The sequence below is a fragment of the Lagenorhynchus albirostris genome, chromosome 6, assembly GCF_949774975.1.
Source record: "Lagenorhynchus albirostris chromosome 6, mLagAlb1.1, whole genome shotgun sequence".
In the NCBI taxonomy this organism is placed as follows: Eukaryota; Metazoa; Chordata; class Mammalia; order Artiodactyla; family Delphinidae; genus Lagenorhynchus; species Lagenorhynchus albirostris.
In genome coordinates, this window is record NC_083100.1 from 26,192,558 (window position 1) to 26,213,367 (window position 20,810).

The following is a 20,810-nucleotide window of genomic DNA, read 5'->3' on the forward strand; positions in this document are numbered from 1 at the left end:
AGGAAGGAGGGGGGGTTGCAGAGATGGCATAAATCTGAGGATTTCACTTGGCTCAGGTTACAAATCCAAAGGAAAACAAGAAGAAACCACCTCAGCGGTATCCACCATCTGCTGACATACTACAAAACACAAAACTGCAAACCAGTGTCCTTTAAAGAAATCCATACTTTAAAGACCTCTGTCACACGTCTCAAATTCAGCACTGTGGGAGGGGATAAGGATATTCCTGGTTAAGCCAGAGAGAATGATGATTAAAAAGAAGCAATACACAAACATCATGATGGAGGAGTTCATAAATTAAATCCATATTTCATTTCAACCATTTTTATAGTATTCTGCCTTTGTTAAAGTGTCCCGAGTATGGCAGATGGTATTTAAAAACAATGACAATAGTGTCCGTAAAGTATATATAGAAAGAGTTCAGAAGATAGAGCAGCAACTTTTTCGACCTTGATCATCGTTAATCAGCACCATCAAATGTTAGCTGCAAAGAAGCATGTAGGTAAGCTTAGCACACCAAAAATAAGGCATTTAGTAAATGAAGGAATTCTCGTGAAGGACTCTCTAAGTAAGGTTTTTAAAAAGTGACTGACAACAATTTAATTGTGAAAGAAGAGAATATTAAGGCATAACTAAGTAAACTGAAATAAACCTTGATATCAATATTCATCTCTGGGAAAGAAAGTTGTGAATCAGTTTCTTTAGATAAAAAACTGGCTTAGGTTGATTTAAGAATGGAGATGGGGCATCCATTTCTCTATGCCGCTTTCCCAGCACGGTACTGTCTGTAGTGGAAGAGACTCTTGGCGTCCACATTGCGAGATTTCTTCACAGCTTCCGCAAAAAGTTTGGTCACCTGAAAATATAAGGGTAGGAATCTTAGCAACGCATATGAAATGAAAGCGGCAGCAGGAGTGAAAAGTCACAGTTTCTGTTCCCAATTTTCAAAGGGGCAGGAGATGGAAGACACAAACATTTTTATTTAACGGGGACTTTCTCCTGTATCTCAGACCTCAACATGAATAAGCTTGTTTCCCCCCACCCCCCATGGGGATTAAAACTGACTCAGGGGGAAAAAATACAATGGGCAGAAAGTTAACGAGTCTTGACAAACATTTCTTCTCCCTGTGATAAATTTGGTGGGTCATGTCCAAGTAGACGGGAACATACCTCCTGCGATCATTTCCTGTGAATTGGACAAGTGCTTGCACTGTATCTGGATCTTCAATGATCATTAACCTGTTGCTTTTATGCGGTGGCTTTCATTTAGACACGATGGAATAAAATTGTGTATCTTTATTCCATGCCACACCACACATGTTATTTAAAGGATAATTGTATGGGTAATGAGAGAACCATGGCTATCCATGGCTTCTGATTATCTCAACTCCTTGATCACCAACTGTCTCAGATAGGCCATGACCTACCAAAATAGACCATTATTTTAGATTCTATTTAGAAATTCTTCTCCATTCTGAAAGTTACAAGAAAGGGAGAAGAGAGATGTGCACTCTTAAGGGAGGCGCAGAAATAAAAACCCTCAGGCAGGCTATCTGTGAGAAAAAGAACATACCTGGAAATTAGTGAGGAGAGCAATTCCACTGTCAACAGCTGTCCTCCGAATCACATAATTATCATGGACAAATTTAGTGTTGTTATTGGGGAGGTTAATCACCAAGTCAATGCTGCCGTCTCTAATCAACCTGGAGGAATAAACAAAATAAACACAAGTTTGCAGGAGACTATGTATATTTTATAATTAGTTTTTTTAAATACTAATGTAAATTACTTCTCTTAACCATTCAAGTCCATTCCATACTGAGTTGATTGACACCCGCCCTCCTTTATTCCTAAGAAGATGTACAAATTACACACATTTGGGGGTTATAAATTTTTGTTGTGTTCTTGAAAGAATTCTGGTGAATGCCTAACTAATCGAATGGAAATATTTGTTTCTCTTTAAAATGCTATCTATCCATAGCAAGAACTAGTAATTGGATAGACAATTATTTATTTTACAGGAGGTGGTTCCTCCAGCACTGAAGGCCATTTGGCCCCCATACTCCCCCCTCAGATCAACTTTACTTCATTGCCTGTTTCCCAGTGCCTTAGCTGATGGTGTGGAAATACAGGTCGCCTGATTTTAAATTAAAACATTTCACATTCTGTTGCTGGGCTACTACACACACTAGGAGACATTTAATCAAAATGTCAAAAGCATGAAGTATTGTTTTACAAAGCCCTAAGGCGGGCATATAGCATCATTAGAAGTCTACTAAAGTCAGAACAATGTGCCCTTCTTTTATTAATTTGATAATAATTTAGGTTACTTTCTTAAGAGCCCTATCAAATAGTATATCACATAGAATTTGGTATGACTTAGCCATTCAGTAGGCTGTAACATCCTGTAGCACCTGAGAATTATCTCCCATGTACCCGTGCCACATAGCTCCATAAGTGTTGATGTAATGATGTTCCTGAAGGCTCACGTAGTGTGCTGAAATAAATGTCTTACAAAACCTAGTGATGTACAGAATCCTAAAGACGCTACCAGAAAACTACTAGAGCTAATCAATGAATTTGGTAAAGTAGCAGGATTCAAAATTAATGTACAGAGATCTCTTGCATTCCTATACACTAATGATGAAAAATCTGAAAGAAAAATTAAGGAAACACTCCCATTTACCACAGCAACAAAAAGAATAAAATACCTAGGAATAAACCTACCTAAGGAGACAAAAGACCTGTATGCAGAAAACCATGACACTGATGAAAGAAATTAAAGATGATATAAACAGATGGAGAGATATACCATGTTCTTGGATTGGAAGAATCAACATTGTGAAAATGACTATACTATTGAAAGCATTCTACAGATTCGATGCAATCCCTATCAAACTACCACATTTTTCACAGAACTAGAACAAAAAAATTCACAATTTGTACAGAAAAACAAAAGACCCCAAATAGCCAAAGCAATCTTGAGAAAGAAACACGGTGCTGGAGGAATCAGGCTCCCTGGCTTCAGACTATACTACAAAGCTACAGTAATCAAGATACTATGGTACTGGCACAAAAACAGAAATATAGATCAATGGGACAGGATAGAAAGCCCAGATATAAACCCACACAACTATGGTCAGCATATCTTTGATAAAGGAGCAAAGAATATACAACGGAGAAAAGACAGCCTCTTCAATAAGTGGTGCTGGGAAAACTGGACAGCTACATGTAAAATAATGAAATTAGAACACTCCCTAACACCACACACAAAAATAAACTCAAAATGGATTAAAGACCTAAATGTAAGGCCAGACACTATAAACTCTTAGAGGAAAACATAGGCCAAACACTCTATGACATAAATCACAGCAAGATCCTTTTTGACCCACCTCCTAGAGAAATGGAAATAAAAACAAAAATAAACAAATGGGACCTAATGAAACTTAAAAGCTGTTGCACAGCAAAGGAAACCATAAACAAGATGAAAAGACAACCCTCAGAATTGGAGAAAATATTTGCAAATGAAACAACTGACAAAGGATTAATCTCCAAAATTTACAAGCAGCTCATGCAGCTCAATATCAAAAACAAACAACCCAATCCAAACATGGGCAGAAGACCTAAATAGACATTTCTCCAAAGAATATATACAGATTGCCAACAAGCACATGAAAGAATGCTCAACATCACTAATCATTAGAGAAATGCAAATCAAAACTACAATGAGGTGTCACCTCACACCGGTCAGAATGGCCATCAACAAAAAATCTACAAACAATAAATGCTGGACAAGGTGTGGAGAAAAGGGAACCCTCTTGCACTATTGGTGGGAATGTAAATTGATACAGCCACTATGGAGAACAGTATGGAGGTTCCTTAAAAAACTACAAATAGAACTACCATATGACCCAGCAATCTCACTACTGGGCATATACCTGAGAAAATCATAAAGACTCTTCAAAAAGAGTCATGCACCACAATGTCCATTGCAGCTCTATTTACAATAGCCAGGATATGGAAGCAACCTAAGTGTCCATCGACAGATGAATGGTTAAAGAAGATGTGAGATATATATATATATATATATATATGTACAATGGAATATATATTACTGAGCCACGAAAAGAAAAGAAATTGAGTTATTTGTAGTGAGGTGGATAGACCTAGAGTCAGTCATACAGAGTGAAGTAAGTCAGAAAGAGGAAAATAAATACCGTATGCTAACACATATATATGGAATCTAAAAAAAAAAAGGTTCTGATGAACCTAGGGGCAGGACAGGAATAAAGACACAGATATAGAGAATGGACTTGAGGACACGGGGAGGGGGAAGGCTAAGCTGGGACAAAGTGAGAGAGTGGCATGGACTTATATATACAACCAAATGTAAAATAGATATCTAGTGGGAAGCAGCCATATAGCACAGGGAGATTAGCTGGGTGTTTTGTGACCACCTAGAGGGGTGGGATAGGGAGGGTGGGAGGGAGACGCAAGAGGGAGGAGATATGGGGATATATGTATATGTATAGCTGATTCACTTTGTTATAAAGCAGAAACTAACACCACTGTAAAGCAATTATACGCCAATAAAGATGTTAAAAAAAAAACCCAAAAAACCTAATGATGACATAGCCTAAGGCATAACAACCAACCTGATCAAAGAATGGCAAATTAGGTAATACAATAGATGACATTACCATAGCACGCCCCCTAGTGTCCTGCATGCTGCAAGTCCTCAGTAAACTGACTGATTCATTGATGTACAACCTCAGTGAAATGCAGCTGAGCATTCTTGATATACACAATATAAGTTTGCCATAAAATACAGAGTGCTGCATTACATTCTTCATGCCCATGATTCTCACCACTGAGATCTTGGTGTCAGTCAAGGAATGGATACTTACTAGGAGACATTTTGAGAGATGCTACATATCACCATGTACATATATGGAATTATGTGTTTTGTAGTAATAGCAAAGTTCATGAGAAGGAAGCTTTACTATCGTTCACCAATTTCGTCATTTTAAATTGGATGACTAAGAAGACTTGCTATAGGGTAAGGTGATATATTTACATCACAATAGTTCCCAAAGTTAATCTTTCATCTGTTTTGCTATCACAGAATATTCTGCCCAGTTCTTACTTTCTGATGGAAGAGAGGCTGGGATTCTGTCCTTCTTGAGACGGCCACGCCACTGGGGTGGCAGGGACATTGTTGGCATTGAGCCAGTCTGATGTGGCTTCCGTAGCAAAGAGCTGCATTTAAGATGGAAAAGTCGGTTACTGTATCACAGGGAAAGTTTTCACAGAACAAAGACACCCACTGGGACACACGTGTCATTTAAAGCATAGAGCAGAAAAAACTGGTGAATATGAGATGCAAAATGATGTCAGAAATAGAGACTTAGACTCAGCATCTAGAGTCATGGGCACTTTAAATATTTTTAAAATATTTGCAGTAAGAAAAAATTTAATAACCTCAATTGTAACTGCTTTTGTAGAGGAGAAAAATAAAGAGTTGTTGATGGCTGAAAATTCATTGTTATTAGGCCAACAAACCCTCATGACCACAGGTCCAATGAGCCTTGGGACTCATTCTGTTTTACAGAACCAGGCTTTGTGTGGAGATATTCATGGCAAAGAATTTTTGCCTGTAACTGTTAACACCTGGAAACTATGACTTCGTATGGAAACAGAAAAAGGAAAAATGGAAAATATATGGAAATACATTGAAACTTTATCCTAATTCTGTGTATGCAAAACTCTCTAAGTTTTTAGCCAGCAAATTTTATTGAGTTTGTGGTAATTGTGTTAAAACTTAAAGCTAGTCTTTCTAATTAGTTTATTCCATTGAAGTTTTGAAACTGTCAAGTTAGACATCTTTCAAGTGGAGAGGTTATATTTTGCGCTATTTTATTCGCTAATATTCTTCAGTATTCTTTTTTGCAGATAGAATGCTGACAGAAAACAACTTAAAAAAATAATATCACATACCTTGAAGCCTTCATTGTGTAATTGTTCAGCCACACCAAGGAATTGTGGACGGAATGATTGCTGAAATTAAAGGAATTTAACTGAATTCACTTTCCAGATATACATGTTATTCATTTAGTCATGCAATATGGCATTCTCTCATGTCATAAAAGGCAATGCCATGTGTTGCCAGGTGCTTTCTATTCAAAGATGACAAGTTTTATCCTTTTATTCTCCTTTAATGAGTATAACCTCTTACTTATTTTCCGATATAGATGAAATTCCATCCACATTGTCTTGCTTTCTACTGTCTTACTTCTTACCCCTCAAATTCCTTCACCCCCTACTTAATCCACTTAGTCTCTGCCTGTAGAATCAGATTCACCCCAGTTCTGGAGGAACCCTTCTCCTGGTCAGGGAGAATTTAAAGTCACCTGGATTAGGCGCTCAGCACCAAGTCAGCCTTGTTGGATGTTTTGCTGTTCAACCCGTTCTAATTGCTGAATTCTAACTTTGGACTGCACTTCAGTAACTAGGTCCTGTCCTAGTAGTTCATGCACCGTTCCCTACAATAAGTCAATCATTTGGAACTCAGTTTGGCAAAGGGTAAAAGAATGGGCTCTGGAGTCACTAAGCTGCATTTCAAATACCGTCTGACCTGCAGATACCAGTCAGAACCTCATTATGGATCTGTTTCAGTGTCGTCCCCCAGGTGGAAAAGATAAATATCCGACATGACAGTATTGGCAGTTTCCAGCCAGGGAACTACTCTGCCTTCCGGTCTGGGGTGTTGGCTTTCATAGTCACATTATAAACTTCTATCAAACACGTATTGAACACTTGTGACACATAAAATAGGCTCTCTACAAAAAGAAATTACAGCTGTCAGCTTGCATCTGAGTAGCCCCAGATTTAACAGCTGATTGAAAATACCTGGGTAAGAAATCATTTGTTACTAAAGGTGAAAAGTACAAGCTGATTTATTTCCTGGAAAACATTTATAAGGAAGAAAGTCTTTTAAAAATGATAAAAATAAATATTTCCTCTAATTATCATTTTCACATTAATCCAACTTCTGGCTACAGAACCAAAAGCCAAGTTAAGGCTGTGTCATGCCTGTGGACTCTACTGGGACGTCTGGATTGACAATGCTATGGTTGTTCCTAATGATTCTGTATTGAAGATAAAAGGTTATTCATGTCACTTGGAGTTGTCTTTTTCAAATAAAATGCTTGCTTTGTGTTCCTGGGCAATGCTGAAGCGCAGATGTCAGGATGGTACTCTTCACAAGCATCACTGAATAGCCCAATCAGAGGGGAAAAAACAGTGAGGGCTCTTGATCTACTCTAGAGTAAATCATTTATTGTTAAAGGGTGTTCCAGAAAACTTCAAAACAAGGCAGATTGCCTACTCATAGCAACTAAAAATAAACCCTGATGGAAAGATTGCAGGAAAATCAAAGACGATTTTGTTGCCACATAAACCTACATTACGCCTTTCTTATATTAGGATCTATGCTTATGGAAAGGGTCTTGGTAGAAATACAGTACATATAATAGTTGACAAGGATCCTTTTTTTTTTTTTTTTTTTTTGCAGTACGCGGGCCTCTCACTGTTGTGGCCTCTCCCATTGCGGAGCACAGGCTCCGGACGTGCAGGCTCAGCGGCCGTGGCTCACGGGCCTAGCCGCTCCGCGGCATGTGGGATCTTCCCAGACCAGGGCACGAACCCGTGTCCCCTGCATCGGCAGGCGGACTCTCAACCACTGCGCCACCAGGGAAGCCTGACAAGGATCCTTTGACAAAATCTAAATCTTGATTTTTTTTTTCCCTAAGTCCTAGTTACGCAGGATTGATGTCATGAATATTTCAAACTTCCCAAGTAATTTGACCATAGGATTAACTTTGAGAAGGCAGAAACAGAGGGTCTCTGTGTGTGAAGGAGTAGGGTAGGAAAGAGAAAATAAAGAAAAATTAGGAACACTGAAATATAACAAATGAGCATGTACACATGCACACACACACACACACACACACACACACACGATCTATTTACTAAATGTTGAGTCGTGGTTGATACTTGCTAGTGATAAATTAAAATTTGAAATATGTGTTAAACTACCAACAATAAGAAAAAATGTTTCCCGGCTCAGCATCCCTTTTGCCTTTCCTCCATATTTCTCTTTTCCCCCAATTTTCTCTTGCAACCTGCTGTGAAAAGTTAGAGGTAAGGTTTCTTCCATTAAATCTTTCTACTCATAGCAGGTAGCTGGGTCAGGGTGGGGCAATGACGAGAAAAGAAGACCTTTACTTCAAATAAATGGTATAGATGTTGACCAATCTCCCCATATATACGTGAAGGAATAATAAAGCAAATTAACTGAAACAGTGCTGGCTACCAGGGCTCTTCTGTGATTGAAGTCTACATAACATCATGCTAAATGAATGTTTATCTCAGGAAATCAAAATGCAATGGTGGACTTTCTTTCTTAGTACATAACTCAACGAAATGTATTCTCTTGTATTTACTGGCCTTAACCCCGTTTATATATTAGCAGTACTATTTTAGGTCCTTTTCAGTTCTGACTTTATGTATTTGGATGAATATATATGAATTCTTCTGTCCAAGTGGAATCATGTTAAATAAAATGTGTTTTTTTAAGCATAATGTATCCTGAAATATGGAATTATAATTACTTTATCCACAGTTAATATGAAGCTTAGGTAGATTTGTTCCCATTCTGCCTAAGAAGATGTCCAGTGAGTTTTAGCTATTAACTCTAGGGTTAGTACATTCTGTCATATTGTTCAGTTAAATTTGTGATTATCCTTTTTAAAGAAATCACTATAAACGAAAATCCTCCATATAATAGTGAAGAGATTATACACTGACTGTTGGTGATGGCAGCTTTTCTTTGCCTCCCATATAAAGTAGGTTAGAAAATGATTTCTGCATATCTCTAGAGGCTTAGAGTCTTAATGATCAATTTTACCACAGCTGCAAATATTTTATTAAATATAACTTTACTATTAAATATTTCTTTAAATATACTTTTTAAATTCTGTAATTAAAATACATATATATTTAAATTCCTTACATTATGCATGCATGCACAGGGAGAAAGTTCTTTGCAAAAATTCATGTAGCTGCTGGAACACTGATTTCTTTAAAAAAGAATACACCAAAAGGTAAAACTTAAATGGACAAAACCTCATTGCTTTAAGAAAACTTTTTGTTCCCTACAAACCCCCTTTTTTCCCTACAAAGCAAAAATTCTGTTCACTGATGCCAAAATCACACTAGTACTTCATGGGGATCAAATTAATTTTTGCTTTACATTTCCCTGCAGCACTGGAACCAAACAAGGCACTATTTTATACATCACTGCCTTCTTAAAGTGGTATTTTAAAATGTTAGCATTATTCTGATTAGTTGTGAGGACGGGGACTAAGGGCATGGTCTCCTCTGGATGCCCCCAGGTCTCACATTAAACTTTAAGCCATAACTAGAAGTTGGAGAAATACTCTTATACTTGCGACTTAATAATACTTAATACCCATTATAATGTGATGAGTCTCTCATATGGTGTGATGTGTCTCTGAACTGCCATTAAGCTTCGCAATTGCAATTCATCTTGTTAGCTTCTGTTCTAACTGTTCACCATCGACCTTCTGGCACCTTTATGAAGCAAAATCCCAATTTAGTCTTTGCAGAAACTTCTCCAAAGCCGCTACCCATCCAGTCTCCAGAGACTAATTTGCTGATATTAAGGCACTCTAATGCGACAGCATCTCTAATAATTACCCACTGATTTGAAAATACCTGGTATTATTCTAATTATATTTTTATTGATTTGTATGTAACCATGCAGGATTTGAAATTATTAAAAGTATGGCAGGGGTGATATATAAAACCATCTATTGTTATTATAGGCTCCAAGAATTACTAACCTCAAATGAAAGTGAATGATCAATTGGGAAACATCTAGTATTTTTCAGGAAATTTATAAACAAACAGTTTGTACACTCTTGTAATAATATTCCAAGGAGTAATAAGAGTTTCCTGGCTCCCATTTTGCCCTAAGATTTACATTTGACTTGCAATAATAAACCAATAATGTCCTTCTCACCGTATGAAGATATTCACGTATAATTACTTCACCCTGCTTTGACTTAGAAGGTTTACTAAGTAACAATATTTCAAGAACTTCCACAGTACACTGTGGGATGTGCTGACTTTCTTAAGCCCATTAAGTCACTGCCCTTTAAGAACTTTCAATTCGTCTTGGAGTGTCAGGCTAAGAAAATTTCTCAAATAATGCCCATGTCTTCTTCAACTTTGAATCTTTGACATTTAGTAGAAATTGAAATGTGAATGAATGAATGTAAGGAAGGAAGGAACAGAGGTCAGGAGGGGATAATACTGACTTCAGTTTGGGATGTGCTGTGTTTGAGACATCCAGATAGAGGTATCCAGCAAATTGTTGGAAACAGGGGATGGCTGAGGATAAAGATTTAAAGTTGATCGTTTTAGATGGAGAGTGGATACCACAGACATGAATGAGCTGGCAAAGGGGAAAGTCAAGAGAAAGAACTAGACATAGACATAGACACAGACTCAGAAAAAGAGTTGAGACCCAACCTTATGGAAAGCCTAGGTTCAGAGGCTAAGGAGGTAGAACTAAGAATAAAAACACAGAAAAGATGTAACCAAAGAGTAGAATAGAATCCTTTTGAAGCTACCCTAAATCCTGTTCAGGATAAGTATCACTTCACTAGAGATTTTTTTCTTTCTTTCTTTCTTTTTTTTTTAAATTGTTTATTCACTTATTTGTGTTGGCTGCTGCAATGAGAAAAGGCAAAAATCAGGGAACAGAGTACAAATGTCCATTCCTTCTAGAAGTTGCTGGGGTTTTTTTAGTGGAACTTTAAACAAATCTCCCCTCTTCTATACCACCATTAAGGTCATTTCCCCCACCAACTCCCAGCATGTGCCCACAGGCATGCATACAACCACACATCACTTACCTGAATTCCAATCAGGATGCCTTTCTGGGGTAACTTAAATCCTGTGGAAAGCATTGCCTTTAGGAAAGCGGTATGAATACCTTCACCAAAGCAAGCCACCTGTTTAGAATAAATGAAAAAAATAAAGTAAAAGAAAGCAAATGATAGTCACCCAACCTTACCAAAAAACAAACACAAATGAAAAGTCAGAGACTCCTATGCTAGATTTTATTGAGTTACCAAAGGACCATGTAATCTGAATCCAGGGATTAAAAATCTGGCTAGGGCAGACGTATCTTGTGTTTTTAATTAAGCATAATGAATAAATAAGCAATTCTTTCTCTATCCAACAACACTCCATGGAGCAACGCAACTGGATTCTACTGTGAGATATCTGGATACAAATTACAGCTTCTGGCCCATCATATGGTGAGTTACCAAATGTTAATACGACTTAATGTTTAAATAACGGTATATGTCTTGTATGCTATGCAACAGGGCATGAATTCATGGGTCAGTAGCACAAATGCATAACTGCTGATCAATCAGTTAGGAGTCATTTCATATGTATGAGAAAGCCTTCAGAGAAATTCAATGAATCTATGAAAATCTCAAAGGAACTTGTTCTTTTATTATTATTATTGTTTTCATAAAATGAACCAAAATACCTTGCTACTAGTCCTGAATATTATAGCCTAAAGTAAAAAAAATTCCAAATTAACATATAATGTTGGGATATACAGAGGCTTCCCCTAGGGTAACTGTGCTACAATATAACTACAAGTCAAACGCCCACACTAACTACAGAACAAGTATATCTGAGCATGATAGTAGATTCTGCCATGCACATTATCATTTGGCACGGGTAGAGAACCACCATTAGAGTAAATAACACTGATGGCTAAATTCATTCTTTAAGCAAATGACGACCTTACTGTCAAAGGAAAGTTCTCATGACTATGATTTTCAGTTGATCACCAGTACATGCTGCTTTTTACTCCACAGTGAACATTTTCTTTGGTCAAGAACTGGCTAACCAAATTAGTAATGTCACCCTAAGCTAACAGAACCCAAACCATACTGAAAGAACCTGGGCAATTCCATCATAAGTGCATATACAACCCACAAGAGGTTTCAGCAGTTTTCTACAAATAACATAAAAAGTAGTTAAATATGTAAGTAAAGATTAGGACTAACATTCCCACCTCACCACTAGGAAAGCTAAAGGTTTATTTAATCCCACAACAAGCCATTTTAACACTGAAAATGTCTCTGAAGCATAACTGAGATTTCACTAAGCTAGAATTATTATTATGATTTCAGTTATAAAACAGAACTTGTAATATTGTACTTAGTGACACTTGGAAATATGACTCTAATGGAAGAAGAATTCTCTCTCTGTACTTCTGAAACAGATACAAGTAAGGGGGAGCTGAATTTCTAATTCTCTCATATTTTCGTATTTCAACAACTCCAATAACGTATGTCTGGAGGCAGAATGGACATAGATACAGTACTGAAAATAGATTTGCCACACTAAAGAAAACAGCATGAAGGAAAACAGATCTCTCCCTGATGTGAATCCTGGGCTGGCTGAAAACAGCCTTGCTACTGAGTGACCAAGGGATCACAATGAATATCAGAGTAGCTCCTTAAACAGCAGAGAAATGTAATGTAAGTCCCTTGTTTTCAAGTTAGGTTTTCTCATCTATTAAATTAACAGAAGCAGCAAAGGAGCTAAGAGAAGGCAATCATCAGTCCAAATACGAACAAGATAGCCATTTATTCCTCACTGCCTCCCTTCCTGTTTCACTTGGCTTCTCATCACAGATCTTGCTTGCAACCAGGCAACCATATAAAATATCACGTATATGTTGCAATTAGGTATTTTCCCCTTTCAGGTTTTCCTCAACACCAAGAGGAAACAATGACGCCTCCCAGTCTGATGTTGCCACCCCCATGGGCACTGATGAGAATCTGAAGGCTGTACCTAGTAAGTCTGTCAAGGGCTAGGTGATTCATAAAATGTCCTGGCACTAACATGTAGGGAACTCTCTGGTATCTGACAGCTTTCTACAAGAAACACATTTCACATTCTTAAAGAAACCTTCAGGGCTTCCCTGGTGGCGCAGTGGTTGAGAGTCCACCTGCCGATGCAGGGGACACGGGTTTGTGCCCCAGTCTGGGAAGACCCCCCGCGGCTAGGCCTGTGAGCCATGGCCACTGAGCCTGAGCAGCTCGTACCACAAAAAAAGAAACCTTCAGCTGACAGAGTCCTCAACACAAGTGAAGAGGGACATCCAGTGGCCAGTCCCACTATAGTTTTTAGATAATCCCCAAGAAGTTAAAGTTGCTTTTAAAGTGGTTCTGGGATTTTGCAAATATCTGCAGATCCCAAAATATTTTGGCCCCATTATCTTTCTGCTGCTGTACATTCATTCCACATATTGCTAGTAAAATCTCGATGATCTAATTTCATAGTAGCAAGGAAAGTTAGAGGAAGCAAGAGGTGCTGTTACAGAGAGATCTAAGAACCTTAAAATAAAAATACCTGGCAGATATTTACCTAGACATCTAGAGGAATATTTGAAAGATGTTCTCAATGTGTAATGTGGAAGTGAATGACACATGTTGAAATATAAGTGAGATTTAGACTCTGGGCTACAAAAGTCAAAGATTTTTCCTCAGCTCAAAATGCCTAAGTCCTTTCAGACTTACTCTGATAGCAAAAGAAGTATCCCACTAACTACTTACTAACTTGCTTTACTATATTCAGATCATAAAAGCATAGATTTCAAAGTAGATTTAATGAAAGTGGTCATGGATCATTAACTAGTTACCTCTCCAGTAGAAGCCATCTCACAACGCAGAATGGGGTCAGCGTCTCTCAACCGGGGCCAAGAAAACATTGGAGCCTGTCAAAAATAACGGGTAGGAAAAATATGTTGAGAGAAGGGTATAAAAGGTATAAACAAGGATAAAAATATTTAGTGAATCATCTCTCATAGGGTTCATTTAGGCTACAGTAGACATGTAAAAAATTTCTTTGGTCCAAGCGTCTGACTTGAAAAGTGGCTTTAAACCTCTGTTCCAGGAATTTCTTGAGCTTTGGGCCAAAAATTGGATTAAATAATCACAAATTATTTCTGTAAATAGGGCCCCAGTGACCTGTCTAGGCCAGTGTTTCTAATCTGGCTTACACATATTCTTACTGGAGTGATTTCAAACGAAGTATATTGGGCACTGGTCTCCCCAGACACAGAGTTCAAACACACTTTTTCCTTGGTAGGCTTCTGAAACATTCCTCTTCTTGTTCTGATTATTTGGACTTGCAACAAGCCACACTGCCAGAAAGGTCTGTCTGCAAGCTGACTTCTGAGACATTAAACTGCTGTTGATACCTCTTTAAAAGCTTTGAAAAACATTCTGCTTGGGAACACTTTTGCCCAGAACTTTCATATGAACTAGAACATAGATAGCAGTGCTTCCTTTTCATTTATTTTACCAATGCGATTCACTAAGAATCGAATTCTTGTTTCTTGCATATATCCATTTATCTAGCCTAGACTATACATCTTTGATTCTGATACCCCTCTAAGTCATCATGGGAATTCTAGCTTGGGGTCATTTCACTGGGTCATCCTAAGTCAAGTTATCATATATTCCTGCCCTCTAGCCTCTCTCTATCTCATCTGTTGATATCCATCCACCTCACTAGGACTATATTAAGATTGACTTTGAATAAGTAATTTGACAAAAAAGTCAAGATTCATGCACAAGGATAACTAGGAAAGAAGTAAACTGAAAGATACAGTGCATTTCGAAAAACTCGTATCTACCCCTCAGTATTGTTATTAGTTGGAAATTATTTCATACACATATGTGTGTGTATGTGTGTGTATATTCCTGTGGTTAAGAATAAAGAAACATGAATTTGAAATTCATATATACAATTTCCAGTGGAAAAATACTTTTCGGGGCCTTCTTCTTATTGGTCTCAAACAGTAAAATCCTATGTACATATATTCCCACTGAAAGCTTTTAACAATGTATGTTGTGTCACAGCTTCCAGGAATAAAATGTTACCCTCCCCCAACATAAGAGGTGACATTCCATCCCAGTGCACTATGAAATCCAAGGCATCCTAAATTATTAACTTAAATAAAATTAATAAATATTTTTTGATTTATAGCTTCAACTTAAAACTTCCACTGTAAAAGTCAGAAGTCAGAGTCTCAGCTGTAACACAATTATGGTTGAGGTCACTAGTACACATAAGAGTGGAAACCTGCGAAGGCATCCAAAGTACGTAAATGTCACATAAATATATTATACAATATAAATTAATTTTTTGTATGCTTTATCTAAAGAATTCAAATATATTTACATAATATCTCACTAATCCTCATAATGTCCAGTGAGGTAGTTAAAGGTCATTATTATAAATACTCTGTTCATGGGTATACTGAGGCAGCTAGAGGAATACAATGGATTTATGATAAAGTTCTTATTCAAAATATACACATATACAGGCGTATCTTGTTTCATGATGCTTTGCTTTATTGCACTTCACAGATACTGCAATTTTTACAAATTGAACGTTTGTAGCAACCCTACATTGAGCAAGTCTATTGGCACCATTTTTTCCAACAGCATTTACTCACTTCATGTCTCTGCGTCACATTTTGGTAGTTTTCACAGTATTTCAAATGTTTTTATTATTATTATATTTGTTATGGTGATCTGCAATCGGTGACCATTGATGTTACTATTGCAAAAAGATTATGACTCACCAAAGGCTCAGATGATGATTAGTATTTTTCAGCAATAAAGTGGTTTTTAATTAAGGTATGCACATTGTTTCTTGAGACATAATGCTATTGCACACTTAACCAACTACAGTACAGTGTGAATAGAACTTTTATATGCACAGGGAAGCCAAAAAAATTGTGTAGTGGTCCGGAACCGAACCACAATATCTCCAAGGCATGCCTGTATTTGAAGTTAGTGAACAAACCTTAAATTTTCCTGGTCACTCTTCATAAAGGTGCCATCAGTTTCATTGCCCTCACAGTACCACTGTGAGAAAATTCTGCCACTAGAGAAAATAGGAACTAAGCCAAGGCAGTAAACATTTAACCACCACCACAAGGTAACACTTTTACAAGATTCATGCATTCCTGAAGTCTTGACACAACTGAAGCCTTATCCCAAGAAGATACGTTCAGAATTTCTGTCTACCAACTAAACTGGCAGCATTATGCATCAGCTTCATAAATGTAGTTTATAAGTCACTCAGCTAGTTGGTTTTGAAGTTATGTAATTCTAAATATTATTTTAATTTTTGAAATGCACAATAGTACACATAAAGTTGCCTGTATAGCAACTGCACTGCTATACACTGCAATATGCTATACATGCATTGCAATGCTATACATTGCATCGCAACTGCATTCAAAGCAAACATCATAATCCCGTAGTCTAGCACTTCAGTTACAAGGTTCAGAACGTATCGAGATTATTTTTGATGAAAAATTATTCCTTTCATTTCTTTGGAACTTAAAAAATGACTAAGATTTTTGAAAATATTACCTTAATTGCAACATAGTCAGCAGGAATTATAGGATGCTCCAATGTTGGAAGGAGTTTCTCATCAATGTTCTCTCCAATCATCACCTTGGTGGCCACATCAATGAAGTCTACCCCAAGGGTCTTGGAAACAAAGGGGAAGGATCGAGAAGCTCTCAGGTTACACTCAATCACCTGGAGAGATAACAAAATTCAAAAGAAGAGGAAGGATGGTGAGAGACAATGACAATATTAATATGCTCCTGGCCACTTTGGTTCCAGCTGTTACTGGGGCCCAGTCTTGCTTTGCCAGCCTCTTCCTTTTCTCCCCACTGCTTGACTTTTGCTAACTGGTTTCCTTTCAGTCAGTGTCCTTGAACTCTGACTTTTTGCCATCCCCGTTCCACAATTCCATCCCCACACACTCTTGACAGATTTGTTTTAATGCAGAGTTCAGATAATGCCACAGCCCTACTAGAAAGCCTTCAGTGGATTTCTACTGGCCATGAGATTAATGTCTAGCCCTTGAAAGACTTCTATCCTCTTGCCTCTATGTTATCTTGTACCACTTTTCTGGCCCCAGTCTTTCTTTCTAAGTTTACCTTCCATGATTTCCCTGGAAAAATAATAAACTGAGCTAGTCATCATCAGCTGGTCATTGATAAACTGAACTAGTCACTATCTCCTAAAATGCGCCAAATTTACCCACACATATTGTATGTGTACTGTCCTTTCTGTCTTCCTTTACTTGTCAAAATTCCAGCTATTCTTTAAGACCCAGCTCAAATTACAAAATCTTCCTTGAAATCTTTTATGATCCATCCCAAATCAGGCATATGACAGTCAAATACATGCTCATACACATATGTGCAGGCACACAGACATACAGACAGACACACACACGCACACACACACACACACACACTAATAGATAGGCTCTCTCTGTTCTGTGCCTCCGATACCACTTTACTTGTACATTCCTTCTAGCAGCTATTATATTCTGACTTACGTTATAGTCATCTAAAAATTCATCTTCTCCCCAGTTCTCACTAAATCGTGGATCTTTGAGAGCAGAGACTGGGCTCTATACGTCTCTGTAGCCACCTTATGACTTTGCATAGTAGGTGAGGAATCAATATTGGTTACTGATTAGTTACATTAAATAAACTAACTTAACTAAGACTAACCTAGTTGAATTAACATTTTTTATTTTTTTGGTAAATGGTATCCAAAACAGCTTTCTTCTCTGAGAAAGTAAACTTCAGTACATGTAATTTATGACTATTCTACAGTAACCTGGACAGATTACTTTATGATAGTTACTGCATCCATCTATATTGTACTGAAGATGGCAGTCAGTGATCTTCTTTCCAGTGGATCAGAGTGCTTTTCAAAGCTGTGACTGACATATCAGTGCTTTCAAACAAGGCAGGCATTATGTGCTGTGCAACTCCCATACTCAGACACAATCAGCTGCAGGGGTCTCAGCTGCTCTGTGGTGGTGTTCACAGAGAAGAGTACCAGAGGGACACAAACCAACATGACATAACACAGCAGTGGTGTCCTCTCAAACACCTTGGCATTTCTTACCAAGACCTCATTTCCTTTGACAAGAAACTGGACGTTGAATGGGCCAGAGATGGCAAAAGCCTTTGCTATCTTCCAGGTAGCATCCTTCACCTAGATAAAAAGGACAATGATACAGTGCTAAAGAACATTCCTTAGTTTAAAAACAAACCAACAAAAAAGATACAGCACCTTAAATTTAGATTTCTTTCAGTTCTCTTTACAAAGAACTACATCTCCACGGATAATAATAATAGTAATAGTAATCATAGAAGCCATTATTAGGCTTCTATTAACAAAGTAATATTTGTACCAAATGTACTAAATATTCACAACAGGATAGCAGGGAAAAGAACAAATAATCTTACAGGATTATCTTTCTGCCAAATGCATCTATCTACCTACAATTATATACTCTGGTTTTATTTTCAGGGCTAAATGGAATCCTTTCAGTCTAGTTGCTTTAGCACCAAAACTGCAGTCCAAACTCTGTATCAATCTAATGACCTACCTGCTGAGAAGTGCAGGTCCTAAAATTACATGGTACTGCAAAGAGACCAGAGAGGTTTCTTTTATGTGCTTTTCTTTTGCCCTAGACTGCAAGGGTAGATATTATGGTCAGAAGAAACATGTTCCCTTGCAGGGAGGCTCTGCATGTCACATATAGGAATTCCCGTATCCAACCAGAGATAGAAGGTACTCATGCAAAGAGAGAGCACTGACTGCTGGAACCAAGAGTTCCTCATTCATTACTCTTACAAGAGTGGTTCAGCAACTTAGTCAGTTATAAAAGGAAACAGAGTCCATGACACAATGAGCTCTGAGAGATTTGGAAAAATCTGAGTTCTTGAGGCCATTTATCCTGATATAAAAAATTGAAGTACATTTGAAATCCCAGGATAGTGTTCCTTTATGTTGCTGCTGTTACAAAGCATCCTGCTACCTTCACATTCTAGAACAAAGTAAGACCTTCAGAATTCAGTCCAATGTACAACTAGCCAGACAGGCCTGCCTAGATTCTGATGGCAGGATTATTGGAAAGTCTCACTAAAAAAGCTAAGCCTAACCTCATATACCAGAAGACTAAAGGAACATCCCCAAGTTACTTAAGATGACAGAGAGGGACCTTCAAGATGGTGGAAGAGTAAGACGTGGAGATCACCTTCCTCCCCACAGATACATCAGAAATACATCTACATGCAGAACAACTCCTACATGACACCTACTGAATGCTGGCAGAAGACCTCAGACCTCCCAAAAGGCAAGAAACTCCCCACGTACCTGGGTAGGGCAAAAGAATAAAGAAAAAATAGAGACAAAAGAATAGGGATGGGACCTGCACCTCTGGGAAGGAGCTGTGAAGGAGGAAAAGTTTCCACACACTAGGAAGGCCCTTCGTGGGCGGAGACAGGGGATGGTGGGGGGGAAGCTTCAGAGCCACAGAGGAGAGCGCAGCAACAGGGGTGCAGAGGGCAAAGTAGAGAGATTCCCACACAGAGGATTGGTGCTGACCAGCACTCACCAGCCTGAGAATATTGTCTGCTCACCCGCCGGGGCGGGTGGGGCCTGGGAGCTGAGGCTCAGGCTTTGGGTCAGATCCGGGAGAGGACTGGGGTTGGCGGCGTGAACACAGCCTGAAGGGGCTAGTGTGCAACAGCTAGCCGAGAGGGAGTCCGGGAAAAACTCTGGAATTGCCTAAGAGGCAAGAGACCATTGTTTCGGGCTGTGAGAGGAGAGGAGATTCAGAGCACCGCCTAAACAAGCTCCAGAGATGGGCATAAGCCCCAGCTATCAGCGCGGGACCCCAGAGACGGGCATGAAACACTAAGGCTGCTGCTGCCGCCACCAAGAGCCTGTGTGCGAGCACAGGTCACTATCCACACCTCCCCTCCCGGAAGGCTGAGCAGCCCGCCACTGCCAGGGTTCCGTGATGCAGAGACAACTTCCCTGGGAGAACACACAACGCGCCTTAGGCTGTTGCAATGTCATGCTGGCCTCTGCTGCCGCAGGCTCACCCCTCATTCCGTACCCCTACCTACCCGCGGCCTGAGTGAGCCAGAGCCCACTAATCAGCGGCTCCTTTAACCCCATCCTGTCTGAGAGAAGAACAGACGCCCTCAGGCGACCTATACGCAGAGGTGGGGCCAAATCCAAAGTTGAACCCCAGGAGCTGTGTGAACAAAGAAGAGAAAGGGAAATTTCTCCCAGCAGCCTCAGGAGCAGCAGATTAAATCTCTACAATCAGCTTCATGTACCCTGAATCTCTGGAATACCTGAATAGACAACAAATCACCCCAAAATTGAGGCGGTGGATTCTGGGAACAACTGTAGAGTTGGGGTTTACTGTATGCGACTGACTAGTTTTTGATTTATACGGTTATCTTAGTTTAGATTTTAGTGCATGTTGACACTGGTAGATTTGTTTATTGGTTTGGTTGCTCTCTTCATTATTTTTTTAAATTTAGTAATTTTAAAAAAATTTTATTTTAATAACTTTTTACTTATTTTATTTTTTTAATTTTTTTTTCTTTCTTTCTTTTTCTCCTCCCTTTTCTTCTGAGCTGTGTACCTGACAGGGTCGTGGTGCTCTGGCTGGGTGTCAGGCCTGAGTCTCTGAGCTGGGAGAGCCAAGTTCAGGACATTGGACCACCAGAGAGCTCCCAGCCCCACGTAATATCAAATGGCAAGAGCTCT

The 20,810-nt window shown here is 38.6% G+C and overlaps 1 protein-coding gene across 1 annotated transcript in view; it reads right to left on the reverse strand.

Annotated features, from left to right (window-relative positions):
- Positions 1 to 721: 721 nt before the first annotated feature.
- Positions 722 to 20,810, reverse strand: part of CPS1 (carbamoyl-phosphate synthase 1) — a 142,800-nt gene continuing 122,711 nt past the window's right edge. The window contains exons 31-38 of the mRNA XM_060151307.1: positions 18,141 to 18,230; positions 16,575 to 16,745; positions 13,823 to 13,897; positions 11,004 to 11,102; positions 5,998 to 6,057; positions 5,147 to 5,259; positions 1,574 to 1,703; positions 722 to 856 (exon numbers count right to left, since the gene is read on the reverse strand). Coding sequence (XP_060007290.1) covers positions 758 to 856; positions 1,574 to 1,703; positions 5,147 to 5,259; positions 5,998 to 6,057; positions 11,004 to 11,102; positions 13,823 to 13,897; positions 16,575 to 16,745; positions 18,141 to 18,230 — 837 coding nt within the window. The 3' untranslated portion in view covers positions 722 to 757. The remainder of the gene's footprint in view (positions 857 to 1,573; positions 1,704 to 5,146; positions 5,260 to 5,997; positions 6,058 to 11,003; positions 11,103 to 13,822; positions 13,898 to 16,574; positions 16,746 to 18,140; positions 18,231 to 20,810) is intronic.